At 39.0% G+C, this 17,549-nt stretch overlaps 1 protein-coding gene across 1 annotated transcript in view; it reads left to right on the forward strand.

Annotated features, from left to right (window-relative positions):
* The window catches only part of REEP3 (receptor accessory protein 3), a 36,636-nt gene extending 19,281 nt beyond the window's left edge, over window positions 1–17,355 (forward strand). The window contains exons 3-8 of the mRNA XM_072340685.1: window positions 537–613; window positions 939–1,059; window positions 2,333–2,446; window positions 9,217–9,364; window positions 12,650–12,795; window positions 13,542–17,355. Coding sequence (XP_072196786.1) covers window positions 537–613; window positions 939–1,059; window positions 2,333–2,446; window positions 9,217–9,364; window positions 12,650–12,795; window positions 13,542–13,598 — 663 coding nt within the window. The 3' untranslated portion in view covers window positions 13,599–17,355. The remainder of the gene's footprint in view (window positions 1–536; window positions 614–938; window positions 1,060–2,332; window positions 2,447–9,216; window positions 9,365–12,649; window positions 12,796–13,541) is intronic.
* The last annotated feature ends 194 nt before the right edge of the window (window positions 17,356–17,549 follow it).

Here is a 17,549-nt window from a genome sequence, read left to right on the forward strand (position 1 = left end):
AGTGAAAATGCTTTTGTGCTGCCTTGCTCCAGTCAGTACTGTAATGCCAAGTACATCTGGAGAACCTAAATGCAAAATAAAGCTGAATAATGTATGTTGTGAAGTGAAAGTAAGGGCTGCTGACTTATTAATGCTGGAAATTTTGACTGCTAGAAACACAAAGATGAGTGAAGTATTCCTTAGTGCTATACTGGGAGTTGCGCTTCATACTAAATAATCTACTGACTCCTTACAGTACAGCACTGTTTTTCTTTTTCCTCATCATTAAAGCTTATTAGAGGCAGAATCAAGTCCATGAAGCCAGTCTAAGTGAGGTGGTGACCCTGGATACCCAGGCATTTCACCTAGCTCATGGCTGCTGCTACCAGTTCTTACAAACAGAAAACCTTCAGGGACTTTCTATAATTTCAATTGAAATCAGACTGAGATGCTGTTGTTTTGACAGATTTGAACTGATGGGTTGTTAGATGTATTGTGTATTCTATGTAAAGGAAAGAAAAATAAGTTCTTACTGATGATGGTGTTTTAATTTTCAGGTTCGCTGGATGATGTATTGGATTGTATTTGCTCTCTATACAGTTACTGAAACAATAACTGATCTAACAATCTCTTGGTAAGAGCATGCTTTCTATGAACAATGGATGCAATGATATTTGTTTCTCATCTACTTTGATTTGTAGTGATGTACCTTTATAAGGGAGGCTGTGCTTGTAGAGAGTATAATTCCCTAGTATATAATTCCCTAGAGAGTATAAATACCCTATAAATACCCTAGTAGATTTCAGTGTGTGTGAATTTTTGTGCAGTGTGACTTCTTGCATGTATAGAACATTAAATGCTAACATATAGTTGTTGTTTGGAGAGATCTTCTTGATTTAATTAGTGCTTGTTTCCTTATTCCTGTTGTTAATTTCATGCTACTTTCAATTTGTCTTTAGGTTTCCACTGTATTATGAGCTGAAGATTGCTTTTGTTATTTGGCTCCTTTCTCCATATACTAGAGGGGCGAGTTTAATGTACAGGAAATTTCTCCACCCCCTTCTTTCTTCTAAAGAAAGGGTAAGAAATAACTTCTCATTTTCAATGCCTAATATGGAAGTACCATATGCTGAAATACTAACCATTGCTAAACAAGTCATAAAAGCAGATCAGTGTGTTACTGGCTCATCAAGCAGCATGAACTTGGACTAGAAAAGTGCACGACTGTCCATATGCTTGCTTCTATTTAATTTACTGTCTGTGACTTTGTATTGACATGAATTAGCATAGTGTTCTCTGGTCTACCTACTGTACCTTGGGGAGCCCAGTTGACTGGAAGTGATGCAGTCAAATTGTTCTGCTGGAAGAGCACATACAGAAGCAAAAGTACAGTTTTAGCAGCAGCTCTTCACATCATCGTTTTTTCTAGCATATCCTACCAGTAGAACTTCTCAGGATGAATGATGTTGGTGACTTTTCTGGTTTGCAAAGTGAAAAGGATACAAAAACAGATTTTCTACTGAATTTTAAGGGACCAGTCTGCAAAAAAAAGTATGCAAATAGAACAAAGCTGAAAGGATGCTTAGCTTTATCCAAAGTATAAAGGTCCCAGATCTGCTTAATTTATTTTTTAGTACTGTATTTGGATTTGTGGAAAGAGCAATTAGTGAATTTGTGAAGACTACTGCTGCTAAATCTCACCATGTGGAGCATAAGCAGTAAGTGCAATAGGTCACTACAGGGTTTGGCCTTTTACTAGGCAAAACAGGTTGCTGACATGATATGAATGATGTCATCTTGGCCTTAGGAAGGTTGAACTACAAACACTTTAACTTCATAAGCTAAAGGGATTTTTTGTCTGGTCTGCTATTTATTGTGGATAACCTTGAAGCCTTTACCTCCAACTGTAGCCATTTACCACAGCTGGAAATAAGTGTCCTGGCTTTACTGTCCTTGATACTTACCTGTGTCAGAGCCCTGGTCTCTGAAGTTCTTTGTGCGCTGGTTCTACTTTTCTAAGGAATTAATTTCATCTTGAGTGTGTTGTTTACCTTGTATAACATTTGTCTGGCAATTCAAGCTTGTTCTATACAAGAGGCTTTTGTAGCTGCAAGGTTTCTGAGTGGGATAAAAGTCTTCTGTTTTATCTTCTTGTTTGACCAGCCTTGATCCGTTTTTAAATGAGAGAGTATAAGTGAATGGAAGATTAGTATACAAAGCTAAGAGTAATTGTTCCATTAAGTATTTCCTTCAAGATTTCTTCTGTCATCTTTTTTTGAATACAAGTAATACTGTGGGGTAATGCGATTCTCATATGCACGCCCTTTTAATACTGGAATGTGCTTTGCTTTAGGAGATTGATGAATACATCGTACAAGCCAAAGAAAGAGGCTATGAGACCATGGTGAATTTTGGAAGACAGGGGTTGAATTTGGCAGCAACTGCTGCAGTGACAGCAGCTGTGAAGGTAACCTGCTTACACTGATTGCTTTTGTCCTTGATATACTTGTTGAATGGCATGATGTGATATTCAGGCTTAGCCATTCCTACATAAGAAGTTTTGACTCTGCAAATGTTTAGAGAGCCTGGAATACAATGCAAGGGCCTCATACTACGTTTATTTAAGGTGGCTTCTAGTTATTTTTTCGAATGCTGGGGATCCAATTACTGTAATTCAGAAGATACCATGCATTTTTCTATACAGGCTTTTGGTAAACATGACCATTGTTTCTTTTCTGTCTCTGTTGTGCTTTCTTGTTGATAAACAAACTATTTAAAAGGATTTCTGGCTTCTTTCTGCTGTTTTTCTCCAATCAACTTGAGGTAATTGCATATTTGAAGTGAGGCATGAAAGATTACTACCACAGATAAGTTTCTTGACACAATTAACTTGTTTGCAACTAGTTGATTGAATTATTGAATTAATGCACTAAGCATAAGCTTGCATATTGCTGCTTAGCATTGTTTTACTTTATTTAATTTTTGTTAAATTGTGAAGTAAGCAATTTGTGGTTGTTCTGGATCCAAGTTCCTACAAAATTCAAGACCTTTGGATGAATTTGAAAGGATTCTGGGTCTAGCAAAATATAATGCAAGCTTTTAAATAAGCTTCTGAGCAGCAAGGGCCACCAAAAGGGAGTAGAACTGACTAACAAGCTGACTTTTTTGCTATGTGTATCCATTTAAAGTAAAACACAAAGAAGTGTTGTAAGAAAGATGTGTACATCCTTGTTAAATTATAGTTTTGGGGCTATCAGGATTAATTTCCTCTGGGGAATAAATGGAACTGCTGTGTTCATCACAATGGGACTGAAAACTGTTAGTAGATAACAAAGTACTGTAGTGGTCCTGGACAGTCACAATTAAGGAGGTACAGCTAGCATTTAATTTCCATGCTTTTATGTAAACTTCTTTTTTAAATCTGAGACATTTTTGAGAACTCCATTTTCAAACTGTATCTCAAAAAGGATTGGAAAAACAGCCATGCGTACCTTGTTTGTTTCCTTTCTCTTTTTAAATATGTATGTGGGTGGCAGCTTAAAAATAACACTGTTTTACAGTATAGACACAGTGAACCTCACGTGCTCAAAGTGTGATTCAGTTTGACCACTGATTCTTTTTTGGGGACTGAAATTCTTAGTAATGCCTTGAGGCATGATGTACAATGAAATGGAGTACACTTCTAGAATGAATGTTTCCAGAATGAAAGTAGGTTATTTAAAACAAAACCAACCAACCAAAAACAACAACAACAAATCTAACTTGGAAATACTCTGCTGGGGCAAAGTTTTAAGAACTATGCTATTTAAAATGCTAAAAATGCAAATTATTTGCCAAACAGCAACCAGAACTTAACATAATGTGCTCCTATAGTGATGCTTACGCTCTGTGTGTTTTCCCCCATGTATGTCTGTCTGGTTAAGACTGGATATTTCCTCGTTGATCCTTATGGTGCTAGAGAGATACTATGAAGTAAATGAAACTAATATCTGCTCCCAGTTTCTTCTGATATATGAGTAACTTCTGTCTAAATGTCATCCGTGTTTGGATTTTGTTGCTATTCAGCTGTAACTGGCAGGATGCCTGCTCCATTTGTTAAAACTTATTCAACATGCTCACAGTACTTGTACAGAATTATTTCAGTGCAGATGAGATGTTTGGGTAAAACAACTACAGTACCCACGACCTAAAATAGATATGATTTAAGCGGCATGAAAGAAGAGACCCTCTGAAAATCTTTATTTTGGCATGCTAAACCTCTGTGCAGTTTGTCATTCCAGAAAGCTGAGCGTGATTGCTCCATGCAGACAAATGGAGACAATGCACGTGTTCTTGATTTTGTTCCCTATTTTTGAAGAGCTGACTGCTGCCTCCAGCAGGTGGAAAGATTATCCCTTCAGCGTGAGCTGGTGGAGCATGCTATAGGATTTCAGGAATGGAACTCTGCAGTGTATTAGTGGGATCAGTTTTGATGGAGATGGACTTTCATCCCCCCCTTTTTTTTTTTTTAATGGAGCAAGCATGCTTATTCTGACATGTTGGATCTCAATGTTGGCTCTTAAATTAGGACCAGAGAAGGTAGGAGTTTAAAGACCAGAGGAGGTCTGAAGGAAGCTGCTTAGTAAAGCGTTCAGGTAAATGATGCTAGGATCTCTGCTTTCTCTGGACTTGAGTAAAATTGTTTAGAACCTCTTTGGAATGTTTTCAAGAGCAAAAGTGGAAAAGAGTAGTTTTTCCAAGGGCTGTCAAAGAAGAATGGATTTAATATTAAGTGCCCGATTAGCTGTACAGGGGAAACTGAAGCAGACAGGTCAGTCTGCTGAACTGTGACCTAGATTTAAGCCCGCTGAGCTGTAAAGTTAAACTGCAGTTGGCAAGAGTTGTGGCTTACAGTTTAGATTCCTATGCTGATATTTTTAGCTGGTACTTGTTAGCCACTGTCCACATGAAGTTCATGTCCAGACAACACAATCTGATTGTAAAGCTGCTGCTTCTCTTAAGCAGTTGATAAGGAAGTGTTTATTAAGTTTACCTGCTCTAACTGTATTTGTTGATCTACACCAGTTGCAATGCAGTGTTTCAAAATCTGCTCAATGGCGTACATTAGAAAAGTGTATTGTTAGTGTCCTGTTAATTTAAGAATACAAATCTTTGAACAATCCTGATTTTTGGGATACTTAAAGATGAAGAACACTCTAGACTTCTAGGCTTCTCTGTCACCACCAGCAGGGTGGGTACTAAGCTGTGAAATGTAGTAATAATTCAAACAAACATTGTTGATTTGTTTTAAAAAAAGCAGTAACTTTTATTTTGCGGGCTGTATTTCAGCATGCCTTGTAGTCATCCTGAATCTTCTACCTCTTTTCTGTTTGCTCTGGCCTTGCTCAGGCTTCCTCTTCTTCCTGCCTAAGGCGTGATGCAGGAAGGTATCCTGCAGTCAGTCGTGGCATCCAGCCAGTATCACAATTAGCAGCTCAGCTCACCAGCCTGACTGCTTTCATCCCTCCTCCCTGCTGCGACTCCCTGGCACAATGCAGAGGTCATCCACAGGACAGCAGTCCCCTCTGCAGGTTGAGAGGGAACAGAAGTTGTTCTCCATCATCCTGGGTCAGATCTGGGAGAGAACAGCTGGGAATGTGGGTGCTGCACACCATGGCTTTGCAGTCCAGAGCTCCAAGCAGCTCTAAATGCAGTCTGCTGAGAACTTGTCCAGTGAAGACAAGCAGCTTTGTTCAGAGATGGTTACCGCTGATGGTGTGCAAGTCCAATTTAAACAAGAACAAAAGTCCTGAGGCAGATAATACAGCATGGTGTCTGTTTACAGCAGCTTTTCTGGGTTAAGTGTATAAACTACACTGAGATAAATGCTCAGTGGCAAAATGGAGAAGGGAATTTCATATATGAGAGTCAGCTGATGAAGCTGTACATTAATAGCTCGCTAGAGTCTGAGTAGTCCCAAAAAGCAGCCCCTGAAGTGGGTGATCTTTAGCAAAAATTAGATTTAGAAACCTGTTACAAGTTAATGCTTAAGATTAGTTCCTGCTAATGAGTGTAGTCTCTGAAAAAGGTTTAATATGTTTTGGGAAATATTGTTAAATAAATAAGCAGACACGTTCTCCAAGTCCTGCTTTTTAAGGCTACACAAACTTTGCGATTAACCTCTGTTTAACATTCACTTACATAAAAATTGAAGGTTTTCTGTGTGCTTCTGCCTATGCTGCATGTGTGTCAGTCTCCCATTGTGATGTGGTCTAGTTGGAAATTGCTGGGCTGGATGCAGCCCACAGTGTTTCCTCCTTCCCAGCATGAATCCTTGAAATTGTGGGGTTGGACTCGATGATCTCTGGTGGTTCCTTCCAACCCCTACAGTTCTGTGAAATAATGGGACAGTGACTCCAACAAGGAGCCTGGCCTGGAGGTAGGGGTGGCAGCTCCTCTCTTGGCTTCTTGGTAGCAGCAGCACTGAGAGCATGGCCGGGTAGAAATGCTTGCTGCTGCCTGTGCTGTGAGTGTGCGTGCTGGAGATCTCCCCCCAGCCCTGCCTGCAGATGGACTGCCCTGTTGTCTGTTCTGTGGACAAAGGCCTTGCTTTCAAAGCTCCTAATGTGTTAAAAATTCAAATGTCAGTGCTGCTCTCACATTTCTCATAGAAGATGATATTTAATATTTTTCAGGAAGATATTGCTTCTTAGCTGGAAATAATACAGGTCCTCTTAAACCGCCTGCTTTCTGCAAGAAAGCAATTATCTGTTTCTTTTGAGGTTGAAGAATCTTCTTGAAACTTAAGTGCTGTATGAGCACTTTAATAAATAACACAGAACAACAGTACAAGGGGGGGTAGGGGAGGGAAAGACTAAATCACCCCAAACCCAAACAAACTAAAAAGATGCATAATCCCCCCCATAAAAGAAAAACAGTTGCAGAACAACAATGCACACACCCTTTTCACTCTGCACTGGTATGGAGTAGGTGGTGATCTTCAGCTAGCTGGATTGTGTTGTCTAGGGTGGATGGGGATTGCTTCCAGGCAGCAGGAGACTGGTAGGACAGTAGGAAGTACAGGATGGTTTGGTGTGTGGCCATGACTGTGCAGCACAGCAACAGCCCTATTCCTACTGTGACTCAGGCACATGTGCTGTCCTAATTGTCTTTCCCCAGTTCTTAATATTTGCTGTACATCACTGGAGTGAAACTGTACGTCTTCCTAAGTGCTGTTGCAATGAAGGACCGAATGTATGAATCGGTTGCATCCTTATTCAGAGAGGCTGTGTTTCCCTAGAAGCTCTGGGCTCATCAAGTCTTCTGTTTGGTTTAAGGCACTAAGTTATTCTAGGGTGTATTGTTTGGCTTTTTTTTTTCCCCCTTAAAAATCAAAACACTTGTGTCCAAATCTGCACTGAAAAATAAGGTTGGTTTTTCCCAGCTGGGATCTATTCCTGTCTACCTTCCATGAGAAATAAAGGCTTGTGATTTGAATTCTTAGCATGTTAATTACTATAATCTTAATTGTGTAATCCTACGTACTTTCCAAATGCTTATTGTCTTGTACTGCGTCGCATGATGAGTGGACTCGCATTGCAGCTTTTAAACAGGTGTGTCTCTTCCTGTATTTTTGTTTAGGGCCAAATCAAGAATTTGTTGCTGTCACAGTAGATTTTGTCCACGTTTGAAAGGAGTTGTGCAGATTCTGCTGGGAACTGTCTGGGTCCATTTCATGTCAATTTACTGAGGCTGGACATGTGCTTTGGGCAGTGGGCACACTGATGAGCTGCATGTGTGTTGCAGCTGGCTCTGTAAGCTGTTGTTGCTGTCAGAAGCAGTCCTGTCTCGTCATTTCTTGTGTCCTTGTCCAAACCATGCATAGCAGGTTTGTGGTCCAGTTCACTCTGCAAATACTTCTTGGTGAAAGAAATGGAGTAGTAGAAGGGCAGGATTCCTGTTGAGCTGACAGACCTGCTATTTTAGGAAATGAAAATAATTTCAGAACACACAACATAGTTCATACACAGACTCTACAGCATCAGTAATGAGTTTTAACTTGAAAGCAAGCTGTAGTCGTCTGCTTGAGAACTGTCAGTAGGATGAGATAGAAAAGCAAAGGTTCTATTTCTCTCGTGCGAGACCTTTGTATTGTTTAGTTGTGGTGCATGAGTGGTAGTGCAAGAATTAAATCAGTTATTCTTGCCTGTGTAGGACAGTTAGTTTTGCACTTTGCACTGGTGGTGAGCTGTTACAAAATGAGTACTAGGTTTCAACTGCATGCTATCCCTTGCTTTGGAGGCCGTTCCAGCTTAGGGAGTATTGCTTCTCTGTCTCTTCACTTTAAGTGGTTATTTTTAACATGAAACAATCTAGTGTGCTGGCCTTCAAACAGTTGTTGGCATGAGAATGGGAACAAATGGCTGGGGCTATTGGTACAGGAACTGCCTTTTGCTTTATGTTGTTGCTGAGAAGACTGTGGAATTGTACCCAGATATTTGCTACTGCTCAACTGAGTATTTCTGTGGCTTGATCTGCAGGACTAAACAATCTTAATCTCTTCTTAGCAGGATGGAACTCATGTAGGCTGGTCAACCATCCTCTGAAACTGTGTTACTTATTTTTCCTTGCCTTGTATGCCTGAGAATTAAATGTTATTTTAACATGGTCAAGTAACGTGCTTGTCCCTTTAGCTGCTTAAAAAGTCATCTTCAATGCTATGGGATCATTTGACGTAAGATAAAATTAATGCTTGATAATCTTTCCAGAGGGGACCTTTCTGTATCTCCTATGTAAAAGGAAAGATGTAGGCAAAAGCAATTAGAGAAGAAATACTAACACTCAGATGTGGTAAACTACCCTCAACCACACTTAAAAATGGAAGCATTAAATCCACTGTCGAGCTACCTAACGCTGCTGGAGAAATGTCCTGTTTGAAGTCAGTTGAGCAATTCTGATGGATTTTGTTCTTTTCGGTACTTACCCACACTCAAAAAGCCTTTATTCCCTGAAATAAAGAGCATAAAATGAGACACTTGTAATTAAGCCAGTAGTTTATCTGCAACCTTTTCCTTTAAGATTAACATACAGTTAAACTGGGTAAAAGCAATGCTTAAAGCAAATGTAGATCTACTGCATGTTTATGTTCAGTGAATTTTGTGATACGAGGAAGCATGGGCTTAACCATCTTAAGCCAGCTTTCGCAGCAAGACTAATGAAAACTGCTTTGGTTTCAAATATGCTGTTCTTGTATTTCAGAGTCAGGGTGCAATAACTGAGAAACTGAGAAGTTTCAGTATGCATGATTTGACTGCTATACAAGGAGATGAACCAGTAGGCCAGAGACCCTATCAGACATTGCCAGAAGCAAAAAGGAAAACCAGAGCCGCTGCAAATGAATCTGCAGGTAAGTACCTATCTAAAATAAAGGACCTTTATTTTACAAGTAAAAAGCAAGGCAGGCAAAAATGGGGAAGAACAGCTGTATATTTACCCCATTCAGAAAAGGAAAGAATCAGAAGGGTTTCCTAAACATTAGAACAGAATTGTTGTGAGCAAGGTTTATTGCAGCATTAAAAAGCGGTGCCCTCCAGCAGAGATTTTCTAAGAGCTGCTAACTGTATAGTCACACCATACTCATTTCTTCTCTCTCTGTTAGTTAGCAACAATAATTATATGCCAGATTAAAGCTTAAGTAGTATTTCTGTGACGATGTACCAAAAGTTAAATATGAAAATGTATGGAAGCTTGGTAAATGGGAAGAGAAAATAAATTGCACTGAATCCAGTAGTTCTGGTCAAAATGTAAAATCGTGTGGTGGTAGGAATTCCAAAGGCATTAAATAGTCCACACCTTGGTGCATGTCAGCATTCAGAAGATGGTGTGCAGTGACTGAAATAGTTTTGCAGAGGTCCTTTATTATTAATGCACTATGTTCCTGAGTCTATGCTGCTTGATGAAAGACTTCCTAGAGACTGTCCGCTATTTTCTTTAACTGGAGAGGCTACAATGGAAAACGCTGGACATTTCTCACAAAAAAAACCCAGCTCTGGTCTATTATTTTTTTTCTTTTCCCTTAAGTCTGTCTCTTCACCTCTCTGTTCTGAAGAGGTGGTGGTTGTGGACTGCAAAGCATTCCAGGAATCACATGGTAGCTCACAGCACTTCTGAGGAGTGAATGGCCCTAAGCTGAATTGCTAATTGAGCCCAGAAGGTATGCCGTGGTAGTCGTAGTAGTCGTGGTAGGCGTAAAGTACTGGCCAGGGAAAAAGCCCATGAATTCATCAGGAGTTAGGTAAGGGGTGATGTCACTGCAGCTGTTGTGCAGGGGCTGTTCCTCGGGAACAGACCATTAATTATTTCCCTGAAGCAGCTTGAAAATGCTGAAAATTCAATTTTGCCCACAGGTTATGCTGTGTAAATAATCAGATTGTGAGATTCAGTATCACATGTGGAAAGTGTTTTCTTAGAGCTAGTTTTAACTGTTTCTGCTCCTTAGCCCAAATATAGTGCACACCTTTCCAGTTCTCTTTGAAGCTTTTTCAACATGAGGGTTCTATACAAACAAAGAAAAAATGCTATGTAGCAGAATGCTATTTTTTTTGTGATTTGCTCTGGGAGCTCCTTTACAAACCAATTAGACCCAGATGTAGAAGGGCCCTGACTATACGATAGCTGAGCTGCCAGTACAGTTGTTGTTAAGAAGGCAAATGTAATTTTGATTCATCAGAAGAGGAGTTACAAATAGAGATAAGGAAGCATTCATGTCACAACAAGCATCTCTGGTACGTAACAGACATGATTCAATTTTTCCATGCTTAAGATATGAAACGCTGTTGGAGGCAGTGGCAGGTCTGCCTCTGTTCCCGCAGAAAAGTCAGGTATGCCTTGCTTAGCTGTGCAGTTAGGTAAGCCCAATTCTGATTTCAGGAAAAAATGTAACGACCAAAAGAAAGTGATCTACTTTGGCTTAAGAAAATATTAATTTAAGATGAAACGTTTGTTGGTTTTGAATAAAGCTAGGTTTGGAGTCTAAAAGATGTCCATAAGTGTTCCACCTTGTAGCTTATAGAACGGCCTTCTAAAAGGAGAGTGTGCCGGGGTCCAGATGACACTTGGCACCTTTAGGACGTGTCAGTGGTGAAGTGTCTGGGCTTTTAGGCTCCAAAGATCTTTCCAGCACATGTTTTTAAGCAGTTTGCTCCCTCTAGTGAGAATGCTTGTTAATAACCTTGGTCTTAGTTCTGCAGGATTTAAACAACTCTTTGTAACTATTTAATAAGCCTTAATACTTTGACATTCTGCCATCTGAAATGAATTTAGGAGTTAGAGATGCATAGATACACTTTGTTCTTTATCCCTGTGTCTTAACCTAGAACTAGTTTTTGATATTAATTTATAGAAAGTGTGAACTAAACGCTTGGCAGTAAATTGGGGAAATGGAATGCAAAACATAGGATTTGTTTCTTGGGAGCAAGCAGGAGGAACAAGAAGGCCAAGGGAAGAAGCAAAACTATTTCATATTGATAAAGTTTATGCAGAGTTGAGAATGAGGAATGTAATGCTCTTACTCTTCATTTTAGACTTTCTTACGTTTCATTTCGATGTCTCTTCTGGCATTAAAGACATGTCACTAAAAGCATCATCAAGAAGCACAGTTACACAATGCTTCCAAAGGGAGAAATTAACATGAGGCTCAGAATTATTTCCTCGTTTTGATGACTGCTTTGAATTTGTCCTGAGTTGAATCTTTTACATTAATCCCAAATTGCAGTAGCTAAAAATTCTTCTAAGGAAACATGAAACTTCATTTCTTCTGCTAAGAAATGTCAGCAAATCTGTTTGTTTGCAGGGAGTTCTCTGCAAATGGAGAAACAATATAAACTTCTATTGGGAGTGGCAGTGAGGAGGGAGGAGAAAAGTAAACTTGGGCAGCTGGAAACCTTCTGGCTTGTTCTTTGCTGTGAGGGAGTAAAACAAACAGTGAAGAAAGGAGTAACCAAGTAAAATGCAATGTTGAGTATGAAATGTATAAAGTAGTTTATCTCTAAGTTCAATTGATGTTTTTTGCTTGAGTGCACAGTAATTTTATAGTTTATGATACGAATGGTGGATAGTAGGTGTCCCATTTAGTAGCTTTTAAAGTGGGTATCTTTTAGCATAATCTGTTGTAAATTGCGAGAATATAAAGGGGTTATTCTTGTCTGGGTACTTGGTCTTGGCATCAGTGTTACTCAACACATTATTAGTGACTGGAAAATTATAGGATATACGTGAAATAAAATAGAGACTGGGAATCAAAGTAAGGGTTTTCGTTTGTTTCCATGTCTGTTTGTTTCCCTAGAACAGCATTCAAGCAGCAGTGTTGCAAAAAGCCTTTAAGTACTTCTGAATGAGGAATGATATTTTTGTAGTTCATTGTGAAGAAGAATATGGAAGCAAAGTGGTGGTTTCACATTTGATGGACTGCTGCATTACTTGCCTATGGAACTAAATGGCTCGTTATTTGCAAATGGCAGGATGTGCTGCTCCTGGGAGGATGCTAGATGTCTTGTTTTTGAAACAGATGGAAGAGTGACATCTTCTAAATGCATGAAGGATATATGTAAAATGTGAAACTCGCGGCTTTCTTAGAAATGTGAAAGTTACAGCTACTTTCCATTTAAGTTTTTATATAACTGTTTTTTTGAAGGTTTTCCACTGGAAAAAAATCCTGGAGATGATAAAACAGATGAAGAGGTAGAAGGGACACATTCAGAGGATGAAATGTTTGCTCAGAGAGGCCTTCGAAGAACTCAGAGCATGAAATCTGTGAAATCCATTAAAGCACGTAAAGAGGCAAGGATAATTTTACTTGTCTATACTGTTAACAATATAGATTGGTGTTTTTCATAATGTGGGAACCGAATTGTTTCTTTCTTTCTTAGAGGGGATATCAACAATAACTATGAATGAACTAATGGGTCATACCTAGGCTTGGAGTTTTGTACTTTGGGGTGCTTAATGAAATTATGTTAGTAAAATTAACTGCATTGTAGGTAAAGGAATGAGGAGATGAAGTAGACTCTAGGCTTGTAATATTAAGGCTGGCCAATCCCAAATTCCAGAAACAGCTTGCTTTGGATGGGTTGTAAATAATGGTGTTGTCACCTGCTTTGGAGTGTCTTCACTGACTGTGATTATGCATCTGCTGTTTAATAGATTGAAGATAATTCAGTTTGTTTAGCTTCCATAAACATATCACCTACTGTGACTTGTAAAACCTGAGGGGAAGATTGCATGCAAAATTCAAAGTGCTTTGTATTTGCAAGTGTTACAAATCTAAAGATGCTTCAGAATAAATCTTACGGAATATCACCAAATCTTTTGGGTAATTCTGGGAGAACAGCTGAGCAGCTGAGACTTGTTGCCTTGTTGCCCAGTTTTGTTGAAGATCTGTGTCGTTCATTTGTAAGCAGAGGATCTTTCTTAACCTGCAGAGTGCCTAAAAGACACTTAAAGATATTAGGAGTAGTGGAGAGGTAAATATTTCTGCCTGATGTGATCTTACCTCTTTTAAGTTCTACTTTTTTTTCCCCCCTCAGATACGATACGGATCACTGAAATACAGAGTAAAGAAGAGACCCAACGTGTACTTCTAAGTTTATTGCACAATGCCTGTGAGACAAACTGCTGTATTATAACAACTTGAATTCAATACTTCAAGTGTTAAAGATCTGTGTATGATTCATATGATGAATATATATGAATAGATGTGGTAGGACTTGGGTTTATGAGCCTAAATGAGTGGGTAATGTATAACTCTGCTTTTCTGTAATCGCTTATTGTTAGACTTAAATCTGGAGAATCTATAGGATAAACTTCAGCGCTTTGTAAATAAGGATTAAATGAGTTACAGGAAACAGCCTGACTTTTCCAGAGGTATTGAGCAGACTGAAATAATTACAAGCCCAAACTAATTAGCAGAAGCTGTCAGTGTTTGGAGCTTGTGAAAGTCAAGCCTGTAGTATCCTCTAGTTTACATGGAAAAAAATAGGTATACTTGAAATATTTTTCTGAACTGCAGTTCCTGAAAAGGCCTTCATGTAATTTTAAAATGTACAGTTTAAGGAACAGTGGGTGATAGTGAGGAATGAAAAGTAAAGATATCCTGTATCCTTAAGATCATCTTTTCACCATGTATTTCCAAGCTTAACAAACTTGTATAATAGTAATAGGTGCAAAATGGGGGTACATTTAGCACTTTATGCAAAACTGTAGAGTTTTGCACACGTACTGATTTACAGCTGCATATATAATTTTAGTTAATTCTTAGGCAGGTTGGACTTATGCTGTAGGCTTTTTATAACTCACCTTGATTGCTTAGGATGCTGTAGATAATCGCAGCTAACACTTAACGATATTATCAGGTGCCTTTCTGTGTCTTACAGGGCTGTGGTATTATCTGTTTTTTGTTTGTTTTACTTAGTTGTGTTTTGTTGTTTTTTTTTTTTTCCTCCTTCCCCTTCAGCTAGAGATGTAACAAGAATTAACTCAGTTTTTGGTTAAAATTGTGGTAAGTTAAACTTGTAGCAATTCTGGTGACAGACCTCAGGGATCTGAGCAGCCCATCAACTGCATAGGATAAGTCATGCTGAAGTGGCAGCATGTATGATAGATTATTCAGTCCCTGGTTTGGTTTTGCTCTGCGTTCCTATAAGAATATATATATATTTAGAACATGTATATGTGTATATTTCTCCTGGTGTGTAGATTCTAGAATCGGCTATGTAGTTTTTTATCGCTAAAATTATTACTAAAATACTGATTTACAAATAGCTTTTTCTAAAAATCTAGCTCATTGAATCAGCCTTGTCATAACCTGATGTCCATGGTATAACTATTTGCACAGAGATTAATTTCAGAATGCCATACTTGTCAAAATGACCTCTCAACATCCCCTTCGATGCTGTTTTCTGTAATTCTGAGGAGCAGGCTGATTTTAGTTTTCTACGCGACTCTTTCTAGTGTGGATATGGGGAGGACAAATCCTCTTTTGTAGATAGTATTTTTTTATTACGTGGCATGGGTAGACCAAGGATTAGTTTTCTGTAAGGGAAAATGATGCATTATCCCTCCTACCTTTGATGCTCAAAGCCCAGTCCTTAGACTTTCTCCCAGATTTGACAGTCATCTGCAAGTTTGCTGCAATGCTTTTAAACACCTGCTGCAGTTTTTCTTCATATTGTTACTGCCATAGCAGTCTTGCTGCTGATGGACACCTAATAGCCTGTTAATACAGACTGGCTTTTGTCTTCTGTATAGTCTTCTGCAGACTTCTTTGGGCCAGGGTTTGAGTTATACGGATAAAAATGCAGCTGGTCTGTATTGGCATTGTATGGTTCACTTACTACTATTGTCCTTTATAAGCCAAGTGTAAAGCCTTGGACAGATGTAACAATATTGTTGGCACGGTGCTTTTAACGTCCTCCAAGGAAGTTGAATGCCTTTAGCAGGAAGCTGCAGCATTCCATATGTGATCAAAAGGCCAAAGCTTTCTTTTTTTTCTACTTCTCTCAAGAATGTTGTTTCAAATGAGAAGTGATTAGCAAGGTGACATCCTAGGGTGGGTAGCTCATGTCTAGGAAGTGTTTGCCGTTCTCATCTACTTCCTTGAATGTAGAAATCACCTAAGAAGGGAAGGGCTGCTTATGTGTTAAGGCGTGTATGTTGTTAGGAGGAGCAGAGGCTTTTGAACTTGCAACTCACCTCTCCTTGAACACTAGAATGACCCGGGCATTGAGTAGAATGTCCAGATCTTAATCTCCAGTTGAGCTCTTGCTGCCACATCTTGCATTAGCTCCTAATTTTAATTGGTAAGTGTGGCAACAAAGTTGCCATAGTTTTACTAATTAGAATCCTGCTTGAAAGAGCTGGGGAAACCCTTCTGTCAGAATTCTAGTTCATGTTACAGTTTCATGTAGTCCTGTTTCTGGGCTTATATTCTTTTCCTGGTCCCAAGCATAGACGTCATTTGAGTAGAAGGTTAAGCCTTAGCATGCTGGAGGTCAATAAGTTGCTTTATGTGTTTTTGCGTACTTAGGGTTGTAAAATCTGACAAATGCAGCTTGCTGGTTAGATAGCAACAGGCTGCACAGACCCTCCTGTTCCTGAAATATGGACGGGACTGGGAATGCCGGCAGTATTATTCATATTCATTACTGTTTCTGTATAAATATGTTTTCTCAGACATCATCTTAAGTGATAAAACACCCAGTGTTTTCCCAGCTGTTCCTTTGGTCTAACGCCCCCCAGCACCTTGATTCTTCTCTTTGCATTCATCCTTAAACCACTTCCTGATATCTTCAAGTTGTTTTTCCTTCCTGTTCGTTGTCAGCTGATCCTTCACATGGCTCAATGGCCTGATTAGCTTCCATCCAGATGATATACATCATTCTCTCTTCGTGTTGAATTTAGTTGAGTTTGGTTTGAGGGTATCCTCTCTATCTTAGAAACTTTATGGATTTTCAACTTTTTTTCCTCTTATTGCCTTAGTAACCACAGAGGTCACCTGCTGAGCTCTTACAGTGGAATTCCGGGAAGAGAGTTAAATATTCTTTTTCATTTTGGAAGGTAAACGATTATAGTTCTTACAAACAAAACATTTCCCGAGGACTGACTGACTGCTACCAACACAACTGCTAAAGCAGGTCAAGGAAAGGTTACGTAGAGGTCAAAGGTAGTTTAGAATAGAATATGCATTTCCTGTTAAATTATGTGTTCTGGAGATGCTCCATAACTTTATATCTCAACTGAGTCGGGCTTTTCAGTGAGAGCGTGCTGTATGTATTCAAATACACTGCTTAAGACGAGGGTTCATCTGACAGCCTCAGTTGCAAACATGCTGTCTGGACTGTGATTACCTGGTGGTAATTGCCAACATTTGCTAATGAAGGCTAATTGCTTAGCTGTGTCGGAGTAACGGAACGTTATCCAAAATGCTTTTTGCAGGCTATAGTGAATTTTAAAATGAATACAAGGTAATTTGGTTAAGCAGAATGGTGGAGTAAATGCTAGATGCATTTAATGCTGTTAATAACAACAACAAAAAGTTTTATTTTGATGTTACTTTTATTAATGGGAAGTTGGTGTTTTAAAGTATTTTTGTACAAAAACGTATATGCACAAAGGCAATACTTTGATATTTTTCAAGAACTCGTATTTTTAAATGCTACAGACCAGAGACTGTCAGACATCGAGACTGAAGTTAGTAGCTTTAAAAAATGCAATGTAAGCTTTACTTTTTATATTGTAATAATAACTTTGCTGTCAATTTGTTTACATGTTTGTAGTAGGGAAGGTTTCATTATGCATTGACTTACTTTGATGCTACCTTGAATAAACACTGCTTTGAGCGGGATGCAGTGGCTGTTTTATTACCTACATGTGATGTAATGAGGGTAGACACGTGTAATCCATGTTACGTTACGTTTTATTGCTACGATTCCTGTGCTACATCAACGTCTGAATGCTGAAGATCCTTCTGAAACTGCTCGATGACAAAACTGCCCTCGGGATTTTGCCATGGAGCCAGCCTCATGTTGGTTTAGATG

The sequence above is a fragment of the Excalfactoria chinensis genome, chromosome 6, assembly GCF_039878825.1.
Source record: "Excalfactoria chinensis isolate bCotChi1 chromosome 6, bCotChi1.hap2, whole genome shotgun sequence".
In the NCBI taxonomy this organism is placed as follows: domain Eukaryota; kingdom Metazoa; phylum Chordata; class Aves; order Galliformes; family Phasianidae; genus Excalfactoria; species Excalfactoria chinensis.